This window comes from Erpetoichthys calabaricus, chromosome 4, assembly GCF_900747795.2.
Source record: "Erpetoichthys calabaricus chromosome 4, fErpCal1.3, whole genome shotgun sequence".
Taxonomy (NCBI): Eukaryota; Metazoa; Chordata; class Cladistia; order Polypteriformes; family Polypteridae; genus Erpetoichthys; species Erpetoichthys calabaricus.
The window spans coordinates 247,253,861-247,275,074 of record NC_041397.2 but is presented as its reverse complement, the minus strand read 5'-3'; the positions used below and the strand labels follow the sequence as shown (position 1 = coordinate 247,275,074).

General features: G+C 37.9%; 2 protein-coding genes across 3 annotated transcripts in view; both read left to right on the top strand.

The window, feature by feature from the left end:
* Positions 1 to 11,680, top strand: part of ift88 (intraflagellar transport 88 homolog) — a 55,790-nt gene extending 44,110 nt beyond the window's left edge. The window contains exons 22-28 of one of the 2 annotated variants that reach the window (XM_028800561.2): positions 1,612 to 1,664; positions 2,547 to 2,612; positions 3,619 to 3,725; positions 5,319 to 5,379; positions 7,910 to 7,957; positions 10,725 to 10,838; positions 11,450 to 11,680. In XM_028800561.2, the coding sequence (XP_028656394.1) occupies positions 1,612 to 1,664; positions 2,547 to 2,612; positions 3,619 to 3,725; positions 5,319 to 5,379; positions 7,910 to 7,957; positions 10,725 to 10,838; positions 11,450 to 11,571 (571 nt within the window). In that variant the 3' untranslated portion in view covers positions 11,572 to 11,680. The remainder of the gene's footprint in view (positions 1 to 1,611; positions 1,665 to 2,546; positions 2,613 to 3,618; positions 3,726 to 5,318; positions 5,380 to 7,909; positions 7,958 to 10,724; positions 10,839 to 11,449) is intronic. The other variant, XM_028800562.2, reaches the window with a different exon arrangement.
* A 7,724-nt stretch (positions 11,681 to 19,404) lies between these two features.
* The window catches only part of il17d (interleukin 17d), a 17,128-nt gene continuing 15,318 nt past the window's right edge, over positions 19,405 to 21,214 (top strand). Inside the window, exon 1 of the mRNA XM_028801182.2 lies at positions 19,405 to 19,710. Coding sequence (XP_028657015.1) covers positions 19,696 to 19,710 — 15 coding nt within the window. The 5' untranslated portion in view covers positions 19,405 to 19,695. The remainder of the gene's footprint in view (positions 19,711 to 21,214) is intronic.

The following is a 21,214-nucleotide window of genomic DNA, read 5'->3' as shown; positions in this document are numbered from 1 at the left end:
GCTGGTACAAGCTAAAAAAAAAAAAAAACCTGCCTTAGATGGGACCTTATTGCATTTCACAAAAGCAGCCACTCACACTCCATGGATAGTGGGAGGAAACCAAAATCTTGAGGAATAATAGAAGCACACAGAGAACATGCAAACTCCTCAGAGAATATATCTGAGCCCAGACTGTAGCAGGGCCCAAGCTGTCATTTCGTATCTGATTGTCCTTTTATTGCTGAGATGACTTTCATAGAATTAGCAGCAAGAATAAGAAATTGCCATTGTAATGTATTTATTAGATAGAAAAAATTTTTAAAAAATTGTTTCTGGCTAATAAAACATCTCTGTGTAGTTCATGCAGCACAGTTTTAGTCAGTTTGTTAATTGGAAACAGTTTGTTTTCTTGTAGTTATTCCCCTGAACTTGACTCATGAGCTGGGCTGATTTCGTTTATCTTGTTTTCTTCTTTTGTCTTCTAAATATCTAATGTACAGTAATTGTTTCAGCATGCCCTGATGGATTTTTCCCTGTGTTAAATTATTCTGTGAGTGCTGGATAAATTTAAAAAAATAAAAGCATTAAAAGTGCATGTGATACTGACATATGCAATAAAAAAGAGAAATCGTAAAACATAAGCTGGACAGTTGGTTAAAACTAAGCATATGTTTTCTTGAGATAAATGGTTGCACAATTTATTCAAGTAATTTATATTTTATAAAGGCAAAATATATCTTTGTGCTACATTTTAACTCATTCTAATCCCTTTGTAAATGTGAAATCGAGATCTACAAGAAGTTTGCTGACTGCTCATGTTCTTGTCATGGAGTTTTCAGCAGTACCTTTTATCACATAACATTCACTTTTTTTCCTTTTTTCTCCACGTTTCTATGTGGAAATATGTTTGCATTGGAAAAGTATAAGTTAGTACTTTTATGAAAACATCCACTTGTAGTAGCATTTAATTAGTTTTGTGCTGTATTATTGGGTGATTTCCAGCTTTTTGTGACCAGATGAGTCCTTTTGTCAGCATTCCCACATTGTCCATGACTTTTGTATGGTATTATCATTTACTCTTCTTTTCTTTCAATTTCTGCTTTTAGTAGCAATGGTGATTCTTCACATAGGTTCTCTTTATCTTAATGTAGAAAACTATTATTAGTCAAACTCACTATATAGTACATGGATTCAGTGTGCTCAGATTAATAGCAATTAGCTATTAATAAGGCCAATCCATGGAACCCTTTCATAACCAATTTTGATTAAGACAAATATGTGCTAACTCAACTCAGGACTCTACCATGCATTTCATTGCAGTTATCCTAGAAACCTGAAAGAAACTAACATTATTAGTACTAGAGATTTAGAAAAACCTAGATGAAGCAGTATTTTGAACAACTGAAATTAATCCCTTCCGAATAGTTTTGGCTTAGGAATGTTCTAAATCGGGGAGGTCAGGGCTAGGCTATCACTATCATTTACTTTGTTTTTCCTATGCTGATAACAACGTAGACATATTACATTTTAATAGAGTCGGATCAGAAAGCTACAAATCATATATTTTCCTATATTTAATGTTTCTGATATTTTTAGAAATATTGATGTTTTCTTTATTTTACTTTGTTTTAGGCCTACTCAAGCAAAGTGGCAACTAATGATGGCCAGTTGTTACAGAAGAAGTGGTAGGTAACTTACAGTTTGTTTAGATTATATATACTTTGATGTATGTTTTCTCATTAACATATCGAGAAATTATGTTGAAAAATAATTATAAAGGAGTAGTAGAGCAGAGTTCTCTAAGTGAAGACATGGAGAGTGAATTAACTTGTATGTATAATTTTATGTATAAAACATAAATCATGATTCATTTCTTTGAAATTGATATATACTTATTTTAAAGGAATTTATTAATTAGAATACTAAAGGAAAATAAGGTTTTGATAAACCATAATTTAACTGAAGTTCGAAGGTAACCATTTGGATTGACTGAGAAATGGCCAGATTAAAAATCAGTACGTGACTCTGTGGTACTATGAAGCATGCTTCCGTGCCCATCTCCTGGAGACTGGGTGCAGATTAGCACAAACTCTTCTCTTTATTTATTTTCTCATCACTAAGCCCTGCTTGTTAAATTAACAGCTCTATAATGGCCCCACAGTGTGTGTGTGTGTATGCGTGTGTGTGTATGTGTGTGAAAATTTGCCCTTCAGTTCATTGGCCCTCTTGCCTTGTACTGAATGCTGCTGGGATAGGCTAGGACTCCCATGACCCTGAATAGTAAGGAAGCTCAGAAATTTCTGGTTAGGTAAAAATAGTACAGTATATAATATGTGATATTATATATAGTATAAACCAAATAATTTATATGATCATAAATAATTGCCATTCTGTTTGGCATATTCTCCCCACAACCAGACAGCAGTGTTTACTTTTTAATGTACTTTTAATTTTACAATTACAGTATCATTTCATACATTAAAATTAAATGTTAATAATACATGTTTTAAAGAACATTTTTTCCTGTATATTTCAATTGTGTTCATGGTGTGTCCTGCATTTTTCAGGTAATTACCAGAAAGCACTGGAGACATACAAAGATATCCACAGAAGATTTCCTGAGAACATTGAATGTAAAGTTGCACTTTTTTTAAATCTGAAATACACATTGTGGTATTTAAACTTTACCTTGTGGAATGAAAACAAAATGTCGGTACTAGTACTTTCAGCAAGGGAAAAAGGACAGATTTTTTTTTTTAACAAGGAGAAAATGTCATCTGTTTCAAATGCAATAAATAAAGCAAAACACATGTGGATGCACTTTGCCTAAAGGATAGGTTTGCACTCTTCTACCTACTGGGGCTGCACATACTTGTTAAAGGAGAAACACAGGTAACCTCTTTCATGAGTGCTCAAGGCATTGTACACAATCCTCAATCCTAGTAGTTTACAGCTACAACTGTCTGTGTGTTGTCTAGAACTAGAGCACATAATAGCACCACCAGTAAGTGGCACTTTGAGTACGTTCATGATTTTGTATTGTAATGATCAGTGTTTTTTAAATCCATAAATAATGTGATCAATAAAATCCATTATGTGAGAAACTTTCAGTCAAAAAAAATCATGAAAAAATAATCTTTTTGCTCATATTTCCATATTGCTTATACTGGAATATCTATGGGAATAGATATTGATTTAACAGAACAAAAGGCCTTCTTCTTCTATGCTATATGAAGTAAATTTTCTTACTATCTTATCACAAAACACATGTTGTTTTAGTTTGATAAACAAAATAGATTTTATTTACGGCTTTGAAGGTGGCATGGGGGAATAAAGTACCATTGCTACAATTTACCACTTGATTTTTTTGTATTATGTTTGCATTATGTGTGTGGCTTTCAGTCCTTTTTACAAAAAAATGTACTTGTGTTTGCATTGGGGCTTTCATTTTGTTTTTTCCTGTAGGCCAGAGATGTGTCTTCAATGTGTTTAGTGTACCAAGCAATGCAGCAGCATCAAGGGAAAGGTTTTAACTTAATCCTTCATGCTGGAATTCGGTTCTGACTCACTTTTACCCTAAAATGTATAGATGTAGTGCATCAATTAAAGTTGTGTATGTGTGTCTGTGTGTTTCTACAGGTTTAAGATTTTTGGTTCGGCTTTGCACTGATATGGGCTTGAAGGAAGTTCAGGAATATGCAACTAAACTAAAGAAAGTTGAAAAATTAAAGGAGATTAGAGAGCAGGTAAGTATATTTTTAAAAATGTCTTCTCCATACTCCTACATGAACAGGGAGTCATTGCACACCATTATATGATACATTATGATATGTTTTGGTTCAGCCTGTTGAGACAACCAGTACCTCTATACAAGGAAAGGCAGATGTCTGAAATTTAACTGCAGGCACAAAAATATACTAAAACTGCCCCAGTGTTAGCAAATCACTTTGGTTGGTTTTCACTTTTAACTTCTTGTAACGCTGAATCTTGTCTGTGTGTATTTATAAGATTTTTTAAGATGCTGCCTCAAGTTCTCTTACTAACTTTTGAGCCCTTAGAGGCCCCAGTAATATTAAAAAATCTCTATCTTTCCTTTTAACAAACAGCATATAAATGTGTCATTGCAAAGGTGATTTGCTGCCTCCAGATGAACAGCCTTTTTTTTTTTTTTTTTTTTTTTTTTTTTTTTTTTTTTACAGTTACCCTTTCTTTTCTTTCTTGTAGTAGTCATACTATTTTTACTTTCAGCAGAATCTGCATTTATTAAAGTTGCTTGTAGAAAGGCAATGGCAGTATCTTTAATTAGGAAATGACACCACCTCCAACCATGTCATATCCTTTTCTCCACAATTACAATCTCTACCTCAACATTTCAAGACCCCTGGTTTCCTTGTGTTTTTGTGGTCAGTTTGTCCAAACACACACTTCTTCTGTTGTTGTTTTTCCCCACACATTCTTCACCTATCTTTGTTAAAAAAAAAAACAGTAAGATACAGACATCCCGAAAGAAAACAGAATTTATACACAGCCTAATTTTCACATATTCTGGCCTTTCTAATGGGTTAAAGGTATAACTTCCTATTGGACATGTGTCTTTTTTAAGTGTGTCTGTTCTACACTCCATCAAGAATATAGCTGCATACATGTCATAGTTATTTGTACTTTTGCACCACTGAATAAACACACATTAAATATCTAAATCAAGGTACATAAATTTCCATTACATTGTGCTCCTCAGATGACTGACAAACGATTACTGAAATAATAAACACATAAGGAACTCATTAAAACAGCTTGTTAAAGACTGCATTGCTTTGTTTAGTACACTTATGGCAGCAGGAATGTTTGACCTGTTGAGTAGAATTTTCCACACCGTGGGCTTTCTGAAGCTCTCGCTGGCTTATAAGCATTTCAGACTGATGATATAAAGGGTGAGAAGGCTCAACAATTACATGTAAGCTGTTCCTCTTAAGCACATTGTTGAAGTACAGAGATATGCAGTTTGTTTATTAAGCAGTACATTATTATACTGTACTAACACTCGTGGACACCTTATTTATACCTTGCTTAATCCTGTACAGTAATAATAAATTGTCATGTTAAACACTGTAATACATTCAAATCAACTTGTGTAAAGTCTTCCTTCAAATATATCCTTGCTGGCATTACATTCTTTCATTTCTTCTACTTTAAAATAGTCTGGATATAAGTGTCTTCACATATAGTATGAAAGATTTTAATTAATGAAGGATTTTCTTTTTAAACTTAAAACCTTTGAAAGCATTGGTGCATGTTTTTTTAAGATGTTTAAATATATATGTATGTATTTTTTATAACAGCGTGTAAAATCTGGCCGAGATGGCAGTGCTCGCGGTCGCAGGGAGGGAAGTGCAAGCAGTGGTAAGTATGAGTAGAAGGTTTCAGTTGTTATGTCATTGTCAGTGCTACTGCAGTGAATTCATTAAGGTACCAACAGTTCATTAATTCACAAAAACCCTGCTTGACATGAGTTATATATGCAGCATCCGCTAAAGAAAACTGAATTTAGTGAAACTTCATTAACATTTGTAAAGATTAAACTTTTTAGTTTCCGGTATATCTGCATATCTCATTTATCTTAGAATAATGATTCTCGTTATTGAAGTTCAAGTTGAAATAAGATAGCTTTTTGGTTTTGCTTGTGAAGTCAAATGTACAGTATTACTAATCCAGCTTTTATTTTTACATTTGAAGTAAAAAAAAATAACGCCCTACAAATTCTGATATGAGCGTTTCCAAACTAACATTAAAAGTCCACTGCACGGCTGCCTGATGGGGTTTTAAGGCTAAGCAACTTCAGTCTAAGATCTGTTACTTAGCTTTGTTAATATAAGTACAGTAAATGACAATAAATACATGTTTAAAATATGTTGCACCTTGATAAAATTATGACCCATTCATTCCTTATCCGACCTTCTTAGTCCATTTTAAGGCTGTTTGGACTGGACAGTATCTGGGTAACATTGAGTGCAAGGCAGGACAATTGTAAGTGAAACGTAACATGTTTAATATACATTTAATTATACATATAACACATTTATAGATCTATAAACCTATGCTTATGCTGTTCTCTTTGTCTGGATTTGTTTCCTGCCTTGCACCTGATGCTGCAAGGAAAGCCTCTGCACCCCAAACCCCCTCCACTATTTTGAATTGAATTAAGAAGGTTCAGAATGGATGGATAGGTTATTACAGAGTCTTTTATAATTCACATGGGCATCAGTTAATCTACTGCAGTACTTCACTTCGCAAAAGGGAAAGCAAAGCTTTGCCATATTTTATGTTTTGTTAAATTATTATTTTTAACAATGTGTTTATGGGACCTTTTGAAAAGAGGTCCCCCTGCTCCTTTTTATTTAAATGGACCAGATATACTTAGCTTCTTGCTCCCAACACATACTAGATGTTTTATAATATAAATGACTTTCTTACATGCACTCAAACTTAAAATATAAGTTAAATATATAAAGTTAAATACACTAGCCCATGACATGACAAAAAAAATGATTCTGTGAATTGCGGCTAGTGGGCCTTTTTATTGTTGTATTATATATTTAGATCCTTAAATAAAATACTTTGATACATATAAGTCATCTTATTCACTTTTGTACAGTTATGCAGTAAATGTTGGCATATTGAAAATATGACTTATTTAATGCCAATATCTGCATCAGCTCTCAGAGTTAGCTGGAAGGAGAATGAGTTTTTTTGATTGATGAACCACCTTATGCCAACAATAATAATTCTTCCTACAAATGAAACAAAAGTTTGAAATACTACATTATTGACTTAAAAAAGATAAATAAGTAAATAAATACATTGTCTTCAAAGTTTATTTCCCTACAAACATAAAATCAAAAATTTATTGCAGATGAAAGTCACAGAACACAAACTGGGACTCTGAAAAATCAAATTAAACAGTATGAATTCCACAATCTTTCCAAAAATAACCAAAACCCATAAAGTGGTTTAATCACACTAAGTGCATACGTATGTTTGTGTGGTAGACCCTTAACCTTGTGACTTTCTATCTGACCATAATGGTGAATGCTATGGAACATTAACAGTTAATGGCGAGTGTTTAGGGGCCAGTCCAGGTTAAACAATATTCAGTGATACTGCTGCTGACAGACACAGCCAATGGATTGAACTGGGCTAGTCCTCTTAGGTTGTTACTTTCACAAGAGAAGGAATAAATAATATTCTACCGCTTACATTCATACACCACTGGTAAAACATTAATGATGACAATGAAGATAATGCTACGTAAGAATTATTGATTTACTCAGGTATGTGCCTTATTCAAATATGTGTAAGTTATATTTGAATAAAGCAAATATGCAATTGGGTTACACTGGAGACTCAACATCTGATACAGATGATTGCTTAAATACTTGAATACTATTAAGTGTCTCCTTCTGGTGAGAGACATACCAATAGCTAACTATCTCCTGCATTACCTATTGTTTCCACTCTTTTTGTATTTCAACTGCTTTTTTGGAGCTCCTTTCGTCCAGAATAAGAACTCTTTTGCCAGGTAACTACTGTATATGTATGGATAATTATAATCTACTGTGTATTTGGAGTAACAGAATGACTAATTTTGTAGGATGAGAAGTAATTCGTACAATACTATTACTGTTGTTACACTGTATATGCAAAGTTTATGGTGCATTATTATAATCGGCATAGGTCAAATTGAGTATTTAGCAAATTACTTTGATTTAGGATCCAAAATGAATTAGCAGTTTGAAAGACTGGTTACTGACCTCTAAAGGTAACTTTATTTCTGCTTCTTCTCCCTAGAATTTCTGCATCTTACAAACAATAACCATTTTTGTTTCCTCCTCTATGATGTGTCCTTTTCTTTCTTCCTCCATCTTAATTACAGTAATCTCTCCTGAAAGTAGGCTCAGTCCTTCATTGGAACAAGTTAAAGGTATGTTCTTAGGTAGCAGTGTGTGCGTGTAATTAAACTGATTTATCCCAAAATAGCGTCTATAAAAAGAGGTGTCCTGCTTTGCGTGCGTACTAAATATATTTCAATTTTTTTTTTTTTGCTGTCATACTTAATACAAAAATCACTATTTACGAGTGTTCCTTGTTACTGCCAGTATACAATATCTTTGCCTTGCACAACAGGAAAATAATCTAGCTATTTTAAAAAGTGTTTACTCATAAAAGCCACCTAGTCACAGATTAGTAAATATTACATTTTACCTAATTTTCACTTTAAAAAGTGCAGTGCTATATACTTTCCCGATTTCTGGCATTCATATTTTACCAAAGTTGCTCAGAGTTGGAGTCAGCATGTCACTGGTTACTGTTAATATTTACTGGTGCTTTAAAATGACTTGAGCAACTCCCACCTGGTCATACTGCACATCCCGTGGACTATGCTGTACTGGTAACAGAAAGTGGAGTGAATTTAAAGAGAGTGTCATCAGGTCCCTTTAAACAAATATCAGTCCTTTCAAAATGGTCAAAAAGTCATTTTACAAGATTTTACATGAACTGCTGATGTCTTAAAAATTACTTAATTAATTGCTAAATATTTTCACAAAGCATAAGTACATGGAATAAATGTCATGTGTAAAAGCAGTATAAAGGCATTACAGGGAATAATTGGGTATCGTTGCTGACTCGCATCTTGTTGACTGTGGTTGGATATTGGCGTTTTAATAGAGCTCAGGTTATCCCCACCATGTTAGCATGGATTTCCTCAGCTGACTTGCTGTGGAGACTGCTTACCAGTTTACTATTGTTGCAACTGGCTTTTGTACTCCTGAGCACAGTAGGCACTAAAAGAAATTTTGGAAAGAGAGAGTTTTCTATTGAGTACTGTAATACATATTCAGAAGTTACATTTGTATTAGATTTAATTAGGAATTGTTTTATGCAAATGACTTTGAAATCCTAGGTTTGTGGAAACAAATATAAAATTCCATGATCATCCAGTACTTGCCTACAAAAACAAACTTGCCCATAGAAGCATAAATAATATAATATTCTGAACAAAGGAAGTCGGTGTTTTCATCCCATTTGGAATTCCCAAATAATTGTATAGTTTTCATTTTTAACAGCTGTAATAGTAAACGCTCAAGACCTTTCTTCCCATTAATTTTCAGTGCCTGTGTCAGATAAATCTCCATTTTCTTTCAGTATACGCATTACCACTTGAAGTTCAGTGTCATGCAGGTTTTCAATAAACTGTCAACTGTAAATCATTAATCACTTTGCCATACACTTTATCTCACAAGCTGCATGCTGGTGTTTAAGGTTACTCTTTGTCTGCAAGGTGTGCATGGAAAGGCAGCACTGTCCTGGTTTTAAAAGCACCAAATATTGTCACGTGGAACTATCAGGAAGTCCCTGGGTACTTTTTGTGTGACATGCCATATTTACTGGAATACCGTATTTCAGTTGTGGAGCTATATGTTCAAACAGACTCCTTCGAGATGAGATGTCAGAGATTTGTGGAACAATATTTCATTTTGCTTTTGAAAAATACACAGTTCAGGAGTTGCTAAAAAGTGCCATACTACTGGTTCTGTGAGCAACGTACTGACACTAAGAAACCCTTCCATCCATACCCCAGATGCTGTCCTCAATATTATAGGTTGTATGGAAAGAAGATCCCTCGTAAGTTGATATATAACAGTTATCACAATAGACAAGTGTGTTCCAAAGGTCATGTCAGCCTGTAGTCTTCGATTTGACAGCTGCTTTTTTGTGCGCCACCTAGTATACTTATATTTATGTTTGCTTTCATCTTCTTTAATTGCTACTTTGTAGTATTTTTTAAATCATATAAAACATCTGGACCATTTTATATTTTTAAGTATTTTGGTTAATTCTGCAGAAAGTTCAACCATCATTATGAACCTTTCATGACTGACAGGGAAAATAATAAAAAAGTTATTAACACTGTACATGGTGACTGTAAAGTTGATTACCTCTGGTGACAAATGAATATCTATCTATCTATCTATCTATCTATCTATCTATCTATCTATCTATCTATCTATCTATCTATCTATCTATGAGTGTGGGCCTATGTGTGAATATGCTGTGGACTGGCATGCACGTCAGGGTTAATTCCCACATCGAGCTTAGTGCTGGTGGGATATAGCAGATACAATTCTGTATTATGTGCTGAAGACTGCTCAGGAAAACATTTACTAACTGACTGCACCTCTTGTCTCCATTATTTATGGAATTCATTATCATTAGTCTGGGTAATGGCGAATGTTTTTATAGCAGGTTTAAGCCTGGAATCCTGTACAACTTTAAGTTTGTTTTCTCTTGTACTGCCTGTATTTACTGAAATAACCTGATCAAAACCTGCTTCCCTTCCAATCCATATTCTTTGGCCTTTCTTATGTTGTATACCGATAGCCACCAATTCCTTTTCTGAAAGTTGTCTTTCTTAAAGATCTTATGTCATACTTCCCACCACTTGTTGAGTGTAAGATCACTTTATGCATATTAGTGATATTTAACTATCAGGTATTAATTACACTTCAGTCCTAACCACTTATTTAATTTTGGTAAGGTTTAGGAGACATGTAGTTATGTCTAACCTGTTCTGCCTAAATATTCGAATGTCACATTTGTTAAGATAATGTTTAGTTAGTGTGTATGTGTGCATCTCTGTATCCACCTACATAAAGGGTTGTAACCTGTATATTGTTATTTTTTTCCAGACAGTGGACAGAGCAGCCAAGGTACAAGTGCCAAGGGAGAGCGACTTAGTGCCAAACTGAAGGCACTGCCTGGAGCAAATGAACCATATGAGGCCAGCAGTAACAAAGAAATAGGCAAGTGAAAATCACGTAGACCTCTTCTTTGCATGCTAAGTATTAAATAAAAGCAAGGAGAGCTAAATCTGTTGCTCCTCTAAGTGTGTAGAACAACAGTAGGCTGCAAATACCATGACATTTAGTAAAGTTAGAAACAGATTGGTAGGTACGTGAGGAAATGACTGGAGTTACCCCGACATAAAACAAGCAAGCTTTCAGACAAAATTTTGGCAGTTAGAAGTTATTGAGTACTGCCATATTTTATTAATTATCTGTTTAAACAATTGTATTAATAATCTATTAAATCATGTTTTAGTAAGTAACAATGTAATTTAACATTACAGCACTTTGTTATAATTTAGAAATTGTGGATTGGCACTAATATCAGAAGTTCAGCTAATACTGGTTTGCATTATAATTGTATTATATTAAATATCTACATCTGACAATAAAAGATAAACTAATAACTTGAAGGACATTTTTTTTTCCATTATAATAAAAGTAAACATTCAGTATATTTACTTTCCCACTGTTTGTCTTAAATTGTGTTTTAACCCATTTCCAAATGATGATTGATGATGTATTATTATTTATGATTATTTTGTCTCTTTTCTTTTGGTGACATCTAGATGCATCCTATGTTGATCGGCTAGGGCCTCAAATTGATAGACCAAAAACTGCTCCACAGAAACGAAAGGAGGATGATGACTTTGCTGATGAAGAACTAGGGGATGATTTGCTCCCTGAATAAATTTTGAATTTGAGCAAAACTAGATTTAATTTTTTTAAAGTAAAACCATTTTTAGACAAATTTAATTTATTGTAAACACAAAACAGTCCACATTAAAAACTGAAACTAATTTTTGTTTAATTGAATTTTTCTTTTGACTACATAATGACGCTGCCCTGTGGTGGACTGGTGCACACTGCTGCCAGCAAATGCTCTGGTCTCCTGAATTGGATTAACTGGGTCTGAGAATTTATCTATGAATATTCTAGATTGTTTTATTTTTTTTATTGTACATATAGTTCATGGATACAGCTGACTCGAATTGCATGGATTTGGCTTAATATTTACAGATTTTATGGACTCTACTTTGACTGGGAACAGCCGAGTCTGTGGATCACGGGACGAGACCTACAAACATTTCTTTGTACCTGGTGGTCTAGGACCTTGGGGTAATCTGTCTCCGTGATTATATTCGCTATGCTGATCTGCTCCCGTTTCATCTTACAGTACTCTACGACTGGGAACTGATCTGATGTTCATACTAACCTGGCTTATGGCTCCGGGGCAATCACGCCTGAAATTACCAAGCGTTGCTGTTTGTGGCTGTGTATTGGAATCTCCAAATCCTGCTACCTCCTCCTGCTATGCTTTCTGCTGCTTGCTATTGCCGCTCACCTACGCTACCACACCCGCCTGTCCTACCGGTTCCGCTATGCTGTGCTGCTTCTCCACTGCTATTCAGATAAGTATTGCTCAGTATCATGCTAAAATATTCTCATGACAAACTCCTTCATAACTAAACAGTTTGTCCAGAGCAAATGGTCTGACTGGAACATCCTAAAAGACACCGGTATTTTGCAGCGCCCAAAATATGTACATTGTGGGTCAGGTCGCCGCCACTGTCGGGCTGCGAATGAATAGACCACCTGCAGCATTTGCTCAGGAATAAGCCGTCCTTCTCATGGCCCTGGAAATAGAAGTGTCAGTGTGCCAAATTTACATTATGTGGAAATAAACCCTGATCACGGCTCTGTGCAAAAAGAAGCCTCATTATCTAATATTGCATTGTTTAATTCAAGATCTCTTAATGGCAAAGCATCGGTGCTGTCAGAACTCATCACTGACACCAAACTTGATATTCTGTGTCTAACGGAGATTTGGCAAAAACCAAACGAATTTACGTCTCTCACAGAGGCGACTCCACCTGGTTTCACTTTCCACACAGAGCCTCACAGCTCTAGACAAAGAGGTGGACTTACAGTAATTGTCAGAGCTGACTTAAACATCAAACGAATCCCAATTGACTGTCCATTGTCTTTTGAGTGCCTGGCTCTTAAACTAATAACGGAATCAGGTCCTGTCTCACTCATTGTTCTTTATCGTCCCCCAAAATACAATGCATCCTTCTTATTTCAACATCAATATTGACATTACTACATCTAAACTGAGAAATGAATTCCTATCCTTACTGGACTATTTTAACTTCACACAACATGTTGATTTTCCCACCCACTCTGGCGGTCATATATTGGATCTGATCTGCACATCTGGACTATCTGTTGCCAACATTTACAGCACTGATTTGGGACTCTCTGACCATAAAGCAGTATTTTTCACTGCCTTTCCCTCCTCTTACCTGTAAACGACAAATTTTTTACAGAAACCTTAAAAATATCTGTCCCTCTGTACTTTCTGGAACCATTTCTGATCTTTTACTATTTTCACCTGTTCCATCAACACTAGATAGTCTTGTTGACCACTATAACTCAGCCCTTCATTCAGCATTAGATAAAACGGCTCCTTTAAAACATAAGGAAGTTTCCTTTAAATGTTCAGCTCCTTGGTATAATTCAGAATTGCGATCTATGAAAGCAGCTGGCCGACACCTTGAGAGAATGTCACGTATGTCTGGCCTCACTGTGCACATCCAGGCTTTCTCTGACCACCAAAGAGCTTACAGAGAAGCACTAACTGCTGCCAAGAACACCCACTATGGCAGAATAATAGAAAGTGGCCACGATAACCCAAGGGTTTTGTTCTCTGTAGTTAATAAACTACTCAAACCCGCATCTAGCCCAACTACCTCTTCTACTGAAGTCTTCGAGGAATTACTCCACTTTTTCCGTAACAAAATTAAAGATCTAAATAATTCAACAAACATAAATACATCATTTGTTTATATCTCCCCCTGTTTTCCCACTCCATCCAGCTCCTTCTCTAAGTTCTCACCAGTCACATCTGCTTTTGTTAATAACCTGCTTTGTAAGATGAAGCCAACTACTTGTGTACTGGACCCGATCCCCAGCACACTACTTAAATCCTGCCTTCATGCCATAATCCCGACTGTTACAACAATAATAAACTCATCCCTCGACACTGGGTTTGTACCGCTCACTTTTAAAATTGCTTCTGTATCCCCAATGTTAAAAAAAGTCTGGTCTTGATGCTGACAATCTTAACAATTTCTGGCCTATTTCCCACTTACCTTTCCTGTCAAAAGTTCTCAAGCATGTTGTAGCTTCCCAACTCACCAATTACTTAACCTCTAATAATTTGATGGAACCCTTTCAGTCTGGCTTCAGGGTGTGGCACAGCTGTGAAACTGCTCTGCTACGGGTAACCAATGATTTGCTTATGGCAGCAGACTCTGGACAAACCAGCATATTAATTCTGTTAGACCTCAGTGCAGCATTTGACACGGTCAGACATGACATTCTACTGTCCAGAATGAAGAACATGCTGGGTATCTCTGGCACTGCACTCCGGTGGTTCAAGTCCTACCTGACTGATAGGCAAGAGTTTGTTAGTCTTGACAGGAGCAGGTCCAGCACAGCGCCAGTCACACAAGGAGTCCCTCAGGGCTCTGTCCTTGGTCCTCTGCTTTTCTGTATTTATATGCTTCCCCTTGGCCATATTATTCGTAGCTATGGACTGGGTTATCATTTTTATGCAGATGATACTCAACTCTACTTCAATGTTAAAAGTGGAACTTCATCAGAGCTTTCTGAGCTCACAACTTGCCTGAGTGAAATTAAAACCTGGATGGAGCAGAACTCTTTAAAATTAAATTGCAACAAAACTGAACTACTGCAAATTGGGACTAAAATGCAACTTAATAAAATGAGCTCTTTATTAGTCCATCTTGGCAGTGATCTTATCAGACCTGCCTCTACTGTAAAGAATCTTGGTGTCATTTTTGATTCCTCCCTCTCTTATTCCGCCCACATAAATCACATTAAGAAACTTTCTTACTTTCACCTCCATAACATATCCCGTGTTCGCTCCTTCCTCTCCTACTCTAGTGCTGGGAAACTTGTCCATGCTTTTATCACATCCCACATCGATTATTGTAATTCCCTACTGGCAGGTGCCCCCTCTAATCTTATATTACACCTCCAGCTCATTCAAAACTTAGCTACAAGAGTCCTTACACGGACCAGCAGCAGTGAGCACATCACACCCATCCTGCTCCGTCTCCACTGGCTCCCTGTGTCTTACAGAATCGAATATAAAATCCTACTAATAACATACAAAGCCTTAAATAACCTCACGCCAAACTACATCAGTGACCTTCTCCATCACTATGTGCCTGCCCGCCCACTAAGGTCCTCTGATTCTGGCAATCCTGCTGTGCCCCACACTAATCTACACTCCATGAGTGACAGGGCCTTCAGCTGTTATAGCGCCCAGACTCTGGAATGACCTACCGAAATTAATTAGATCAGCTGACTCCATGAATTCTTTTAAAAAACAACTCAAAACTCCTCTGTTCAGGAAGGCTTTTAGCTCTATTTGACTTTATTACACTTCTCTCAGTTTACCTCTCTGTCAAGATGCTCATGTAACCTATATGTGTGTGTGTGCTAGACCATTGATTATCTATATATATAATTCACTAAGCCGACAGAACAAGCAAGACAACCATGGGATACGCAAGACATAGCCATGCCCACCAACTCACAGAGACCCGCCCACCAACGCTAAGACCATAAGATATGACGACAACTCATAGAGCCACGCCTGCCAACAATACAGAGCCACGCCCACCAACTCTAAGACCATGGGATACGACAACTCACAGAGCCACGCCCAGCAACTCTAAGAACTCACTAAGTCCATGGCAAGCAAGACACACGCAAGACAGAGCCACACCTGCCAACTCACAAAGCCCCGCCCACCAACAATTCACTAAGCAGTCAACCATGGCACACGCACGACAGAGCCACGCCCGCCAACAATTCGAGCGAGAGTGAAAGCATTTGCCAAGAATGATTTTATTAATCAAGAACGAAAGTCGGAGGTTCGAAGATGGTCACATACCGTCGTAGTTCCGACCATAAACAATGCCGACTGGCGATCCGGCGGCATCATTCCCATGACCCGCCGGGCAGCCAACCGGGTAACCAAAGTCTTTGGGTTCCGGGGGGAGTATGGTTGCAAAGCTGAAACTTAAAGGAATTGACGGAAGGGCACTACCAGGTGTGGAGCCTTTCGCTTAATTTGACACGGGAAACCTCACCTGGCCCAGACACAGAGAGGATTGACAGATTGATAGGTCTTTCTCAATTCTGTGGGTGGTGGTGCATGGCCGTTCTTAGTTGGTGAGCGATTTGTCTGGTTAATTCCGAAAACAAACGAGACTCCCGCCTGCTAAATAGTTACGCGACCCAAGAGCGGTCGGCGTCCAACTTCTTAGAGTGAAAAGTGGCTTTCAGCCACATGAGATTGAGCATTAACAGGTCTGTGATGCCCTTGGATGTCTGGTACTGCACGCGCGCTACACTGAATGGATCAACGTGTGTCTACCCGGCGCCGAGAGGTGTGGGTAAGCCGTTGAACCCCATTTGTGATGGAGACCGGGGCTTGCAATTGTTCCCCATGAATGAGGAATTCCCAGTAAGTGCGGGTCATACGCTCGCACTGATTACGTCCCTGCCCTTTGTACACACCCCCATTCGCTACTACCATGGTCGGGCGACTTGGTGGATTATATATAGAAAAGCAGCCGGAACCGCAAAGAACAATGAAAAGTCAACGTGGCTCAGAGGTGCATGTGGACTGTAGCAGAGACGAAAGCGACTCAGGTGAGGAGTTGGGGGTGGGCACATGAGTAGGCAGTGCGTACTGAACGATGACTAAGAGATGACTAAGAAATCAGCAGACTAGAATGGCGGGGGGGGGGGGGGCGGGACGGGGGGGGCAGAATGGGTGTCCTTCCCCACTCCCCCCCATTCCGCCCTCCGCGCCGTCCAGCCCCGTCTCTCGCTCTGGGAGGAGAAGGTGCGACGGCGGTCCTCCAGTTTTCAGTCACGGACAATTGTATGTTGGTTCATAGCATGCATTGTTGCAATGTTACTTTTCTTGGTGGTTTATTAAATTACGGATTTTTCAAATGTTCATTTTTTTCCCTGTGCTTAAAAATCATTACATATGCGGCGTATGCTACGCCGCGGGTTGGCTATGTTGTCTGTTAGACTTTTTCTCTCTGAATTCACAGTCATAATCTTCTTTATTTATTTATCTGGTTTGTACAATGCTATGTACTGTATACCCTGCCGTTCTTTCTTATATTCTGTAAGTGCCTTGAGCATGGGAAAGGCACTATATAAATAAAAGGTATTATTATTATTAGATGTTGCTACTGTTTGTGAACTAGCACATTTTAATATTGAATTGTCCTCCTACTCAATAGGGAGTGACAGATTAAATTTAAGGGGCTATAGCTCTCCTTTGCATTCTTCTGCTACCACTCATACTTTGTTGAGGTAGTGAATGTGTGATCCCAACAAATCTCAATGATCTTAACATGCCGACAGTTTTACACCAGGGGTCTACTGAGCTCCATCTTTATGTGCACTGTATGTAATAATTAACTTTACCATATAGATTGGCTCCAGCCTATGATCCCTATATTTGATTGTATGTTCTGCAGCTAATTGAAGAAATTACCAAAAGAAAAAAATCAAAAGACAAACATGGAGCAGCTTGTCCTATACAAGCATTATTCACCCGTTTTCTAAACTCACAAAATTAAATTTTAAAGTTCTTTTAAAGCCTATCCTGACAACTTCATACACAAGGAAACACAGCTGTAGATGGAGTGCCACTCCTTCACACAGCACGCTCATTCAGAGCCGGCTCTAGCATTTTTGCTGTCCTAGCTGAAGCTGTAAATGACGCCCACACCTCCTTTGCTTTGAGTGGAATCATCACTGCCAGACCTGTTCATATAAACCAGGACACACGAGAGAAGCCATGACTAGGGAAAGTGAAATATGGGCACAAAACAGTGAGTTTACAATTTGAGAATGTTGTGGGGGGAGGCTTATTACTTATAGCAACGGCAATTTACAAGACTGTCAGAAAAATATTCTCTAGAGGGGGTGCCATTTCAGAAAAAGAGCAGGAATTTAGCAGTAGTAGCAGGTTTTATTGATTTAATGCATTTAATGTTCTTTTAAGAGAAAAAAAGAACTTTCACAATATTTGTATCACTTAAACTACAGTTTAGCATCTTATAGTTCTCAATTTAAACCTCTAGCCAAACATGCACCTTATAAAGATGGAGACAGTCTAGTTATAATCTTACCAAGAAAGCTTTGTAAACATATACATGTAATCTAAATAATAAATTAACCAAAGTACTATGATCACAAAAAAATCAATAAAATTGAAGTATAATGATGATCTTTAAATAGGAATCTTTACCCATGATTCCTATTTAATGTATCCTCCTTGTGTATGCAAATAATGCAATATAACTGTTCAGTCAGTGCACAACCTCTCAGAATTTTTCCACTGACAGACGGAGTATGGAACTGCTTGACAAGAGCAAAAGTCATAGATGGTGGTGAACAACAGAGTGTGATATTTGACAAGTGTTAACACAAGTTTTAATGTAAGCCCATTTGAGAGATGATTATAATTTGAATTAAATCAGCATTCAGCAATGCATTCAGCAGCTGTAGTCCTGTTGCTGTTTTGATCGTTTAACTTTATTTTTCCATGTCTGTGACTTCTATGCTCCAGTTTGAGGATTATTATTGTGACTAGTATTGTTGTATTGTATTGTTGTTGTATTTGTTTTATTGTTGAACTGTGTAGGTCGTCAGACGCTAAAACCAAAATGGCTTGTATGTGAAAACAATATAATAGATCAGATAGGGTGCAAGTGTTCCTAGGTCTATATTGTTTAAAAAATGCTGCCACCCACACACTCCCTCACAATTGTGTTGCATTAAGCGAATACCTAGTTTGCCTAACTGGCATAATTAGATAGATAGATAGATAGATACTTTAGTTGTCCTCAGGGAGTTGGCCCGCTCACTCTTACAAGGCACAGACATTGGGAATGTGGGAAGAAAATGGGGATATCCATAGAAAAGCCCACGTAGAAAGTCCAACCTTAAATTTAAGTCCACTTTTCAAGAGGTATGAGGCAGCACTAATCTTTTAGTCCCATGCCACCTTAGCAAATGAGTGAAGATGCACAGACTGAGAGTAATTTGTGCATGAAAACAAATAGCTGTATTTATCTTTACTATACCGAAGCAATAACCTGAAACGGTATTTACGATTTGCAGGTGATCCAGTAGTTCCCACACAGCCTGACAATTTTAGAGGCAGTCCATGTCCACCTGGTCTTCCTATGACGTGGCAACTGGCAAGGCAATGCCAAATTGTCCCAATACGTCCAGGTATGCTCTGCAATTTGTTTCTATCCCGTCCCGGGTTGGTACAGCATAGTAAAGATATGACTCTGGCTCTCAGCAACCTTGAAACTGGTTTGGCAATGATTACATGGACGTATTAAAAAAGCGAGGGGATTTGTAAAAAAAAAATCGGGAGCTCGTCCTCGGTACGTAACACCTGGGTTCGCCACCATGGAAAACCCTGAGCCCGGTAACCCGACCTACATTTCTCCAAACTGAGCTCACCTCCCGCAGAGCGAAGGACTCGCTTGGAAAAACACATGTCTTCAACAGAATAACGCGGATTGCCACTGGAATCCTTACAAGGGGCCGGCCCGCAGGGGGAGATCATCCCACCTCTGCTTTCTCGCCTGCCTTCTCCGCTTCTTAGGCGCACTACAGCAGACCGAAAGCGACTCCGTAAAGACCGTCCGGCGGGTCCAAGAAGCCCAAGATGCGCAGCTCGGAGGTACGTAAGCACGGTGGGGAAGGCTGATCTTGTATGCTCCACTATGCCGCTTTCCTTGAGAACCTGTAGCTGCATGACTCCCCCCACCCCGGCCCTTGCGTACGTGCGGGTCTTGGTAAGGGGTGCGCTGTATTGGGCATCCTGGCGCTTAAGCGCCACTTCCCTCGGCGTTTGCTCTTTTTTTTTTTTGTTCACGCAGATAGTATGAAAACTTTCCAGGGCAGAGTTCGGTTGATAGCAAATGCAAAACAAAAGTTTAGCTATGTGTGTACTTTTAACTTCACACCATATAGATACTTCTTACCATTAGTGGGGCGCGGTGTGTAGCTTTCTTAACTGTGTGTGTTACTATTAAAGTTAGCATGTTCGCTTAATAAGACGTTAAAGAATGATCCGATCTTCTTCGGGCTCCACTGGTTACTCCGACGTTGAAAAGCTGTCGGTTTGATCATCTCTCCTGTAGGACAATCCACACACAACTCTTTTCACCTCTGCTTCTCTTCGGATGTTTTCTGAATTTTTCACCTGCATTATTATCATTCTTTAATTTAATATTATTTATTGTATCAGTATGCTGCTGCTAGAGAATGTGAATTTCCCATTGGAATTAATAAAGTAACTATCTATCTATCTATCTATCTATCTATCTATCTATCTATCTATCTATCTATCTATCTATCTATCTATCTATCTATCTATCTATCTATCTATCTATCTATCTAATTTCCTAACCAACTTTCTGCTTGTCAGTCTCGGGCTGGCACTGCACCTGTCCCCTACCAACAAGGTGATCCTTTTCAGCTGCTGAATAACCAGATACGTTGCCAGTTGCCACAAAACGCTTGCCAACCAATGCTGTCACCTCCCGCCTTGCCTAACTCTGGAGACAGCTTGAGTAAGTGAACGTCATATCTTTCCATTGTTTCCCCTTGTGTAAATGCTATGATGACGCAGTAGATAGATTAGATACTTTATTAATCCCAAGGGGAAATTCACAAGTAGTTAGCTTTTAGGAAGCGGCTTCTCGACGGATTAATAGACACTCTTGAACAAATGAGTGAGTGAATGTGTTCTGTAATGAACTTGTGGCAAGTTCGGGGTTGTCTCCTGCCATACACCCGACCCTTCCTACACTGGATTAAGCGGATGCGAAAAATAATTAATGAATTATTCTTCCTCTAGCTGATGATCATTGACTAGTTCTAAAGATGTAAAAGTGACAAGCAGCAGGCAGCAACAATATGTGTGACTGACATAATTCCCAGAGGCAAACCGATGTAAAATAAGACGAGGGGGCCTTAAACGTTAAGTATTAAGAAGCCACGACAAGTATACGCGAAGCATTCACAGAGACACCCGATGTAAAACAATGCGACAAGTTTCGTATACGTAACGCACTGTAGTCAGTTTGCAGTCACTCGTTTCTGCTGTTCATCGAATGCTGCATATATATTCACTTAACGGGTAATTCTGTGCGAATTCTAAGGCGTTCATGTTGAAAGTT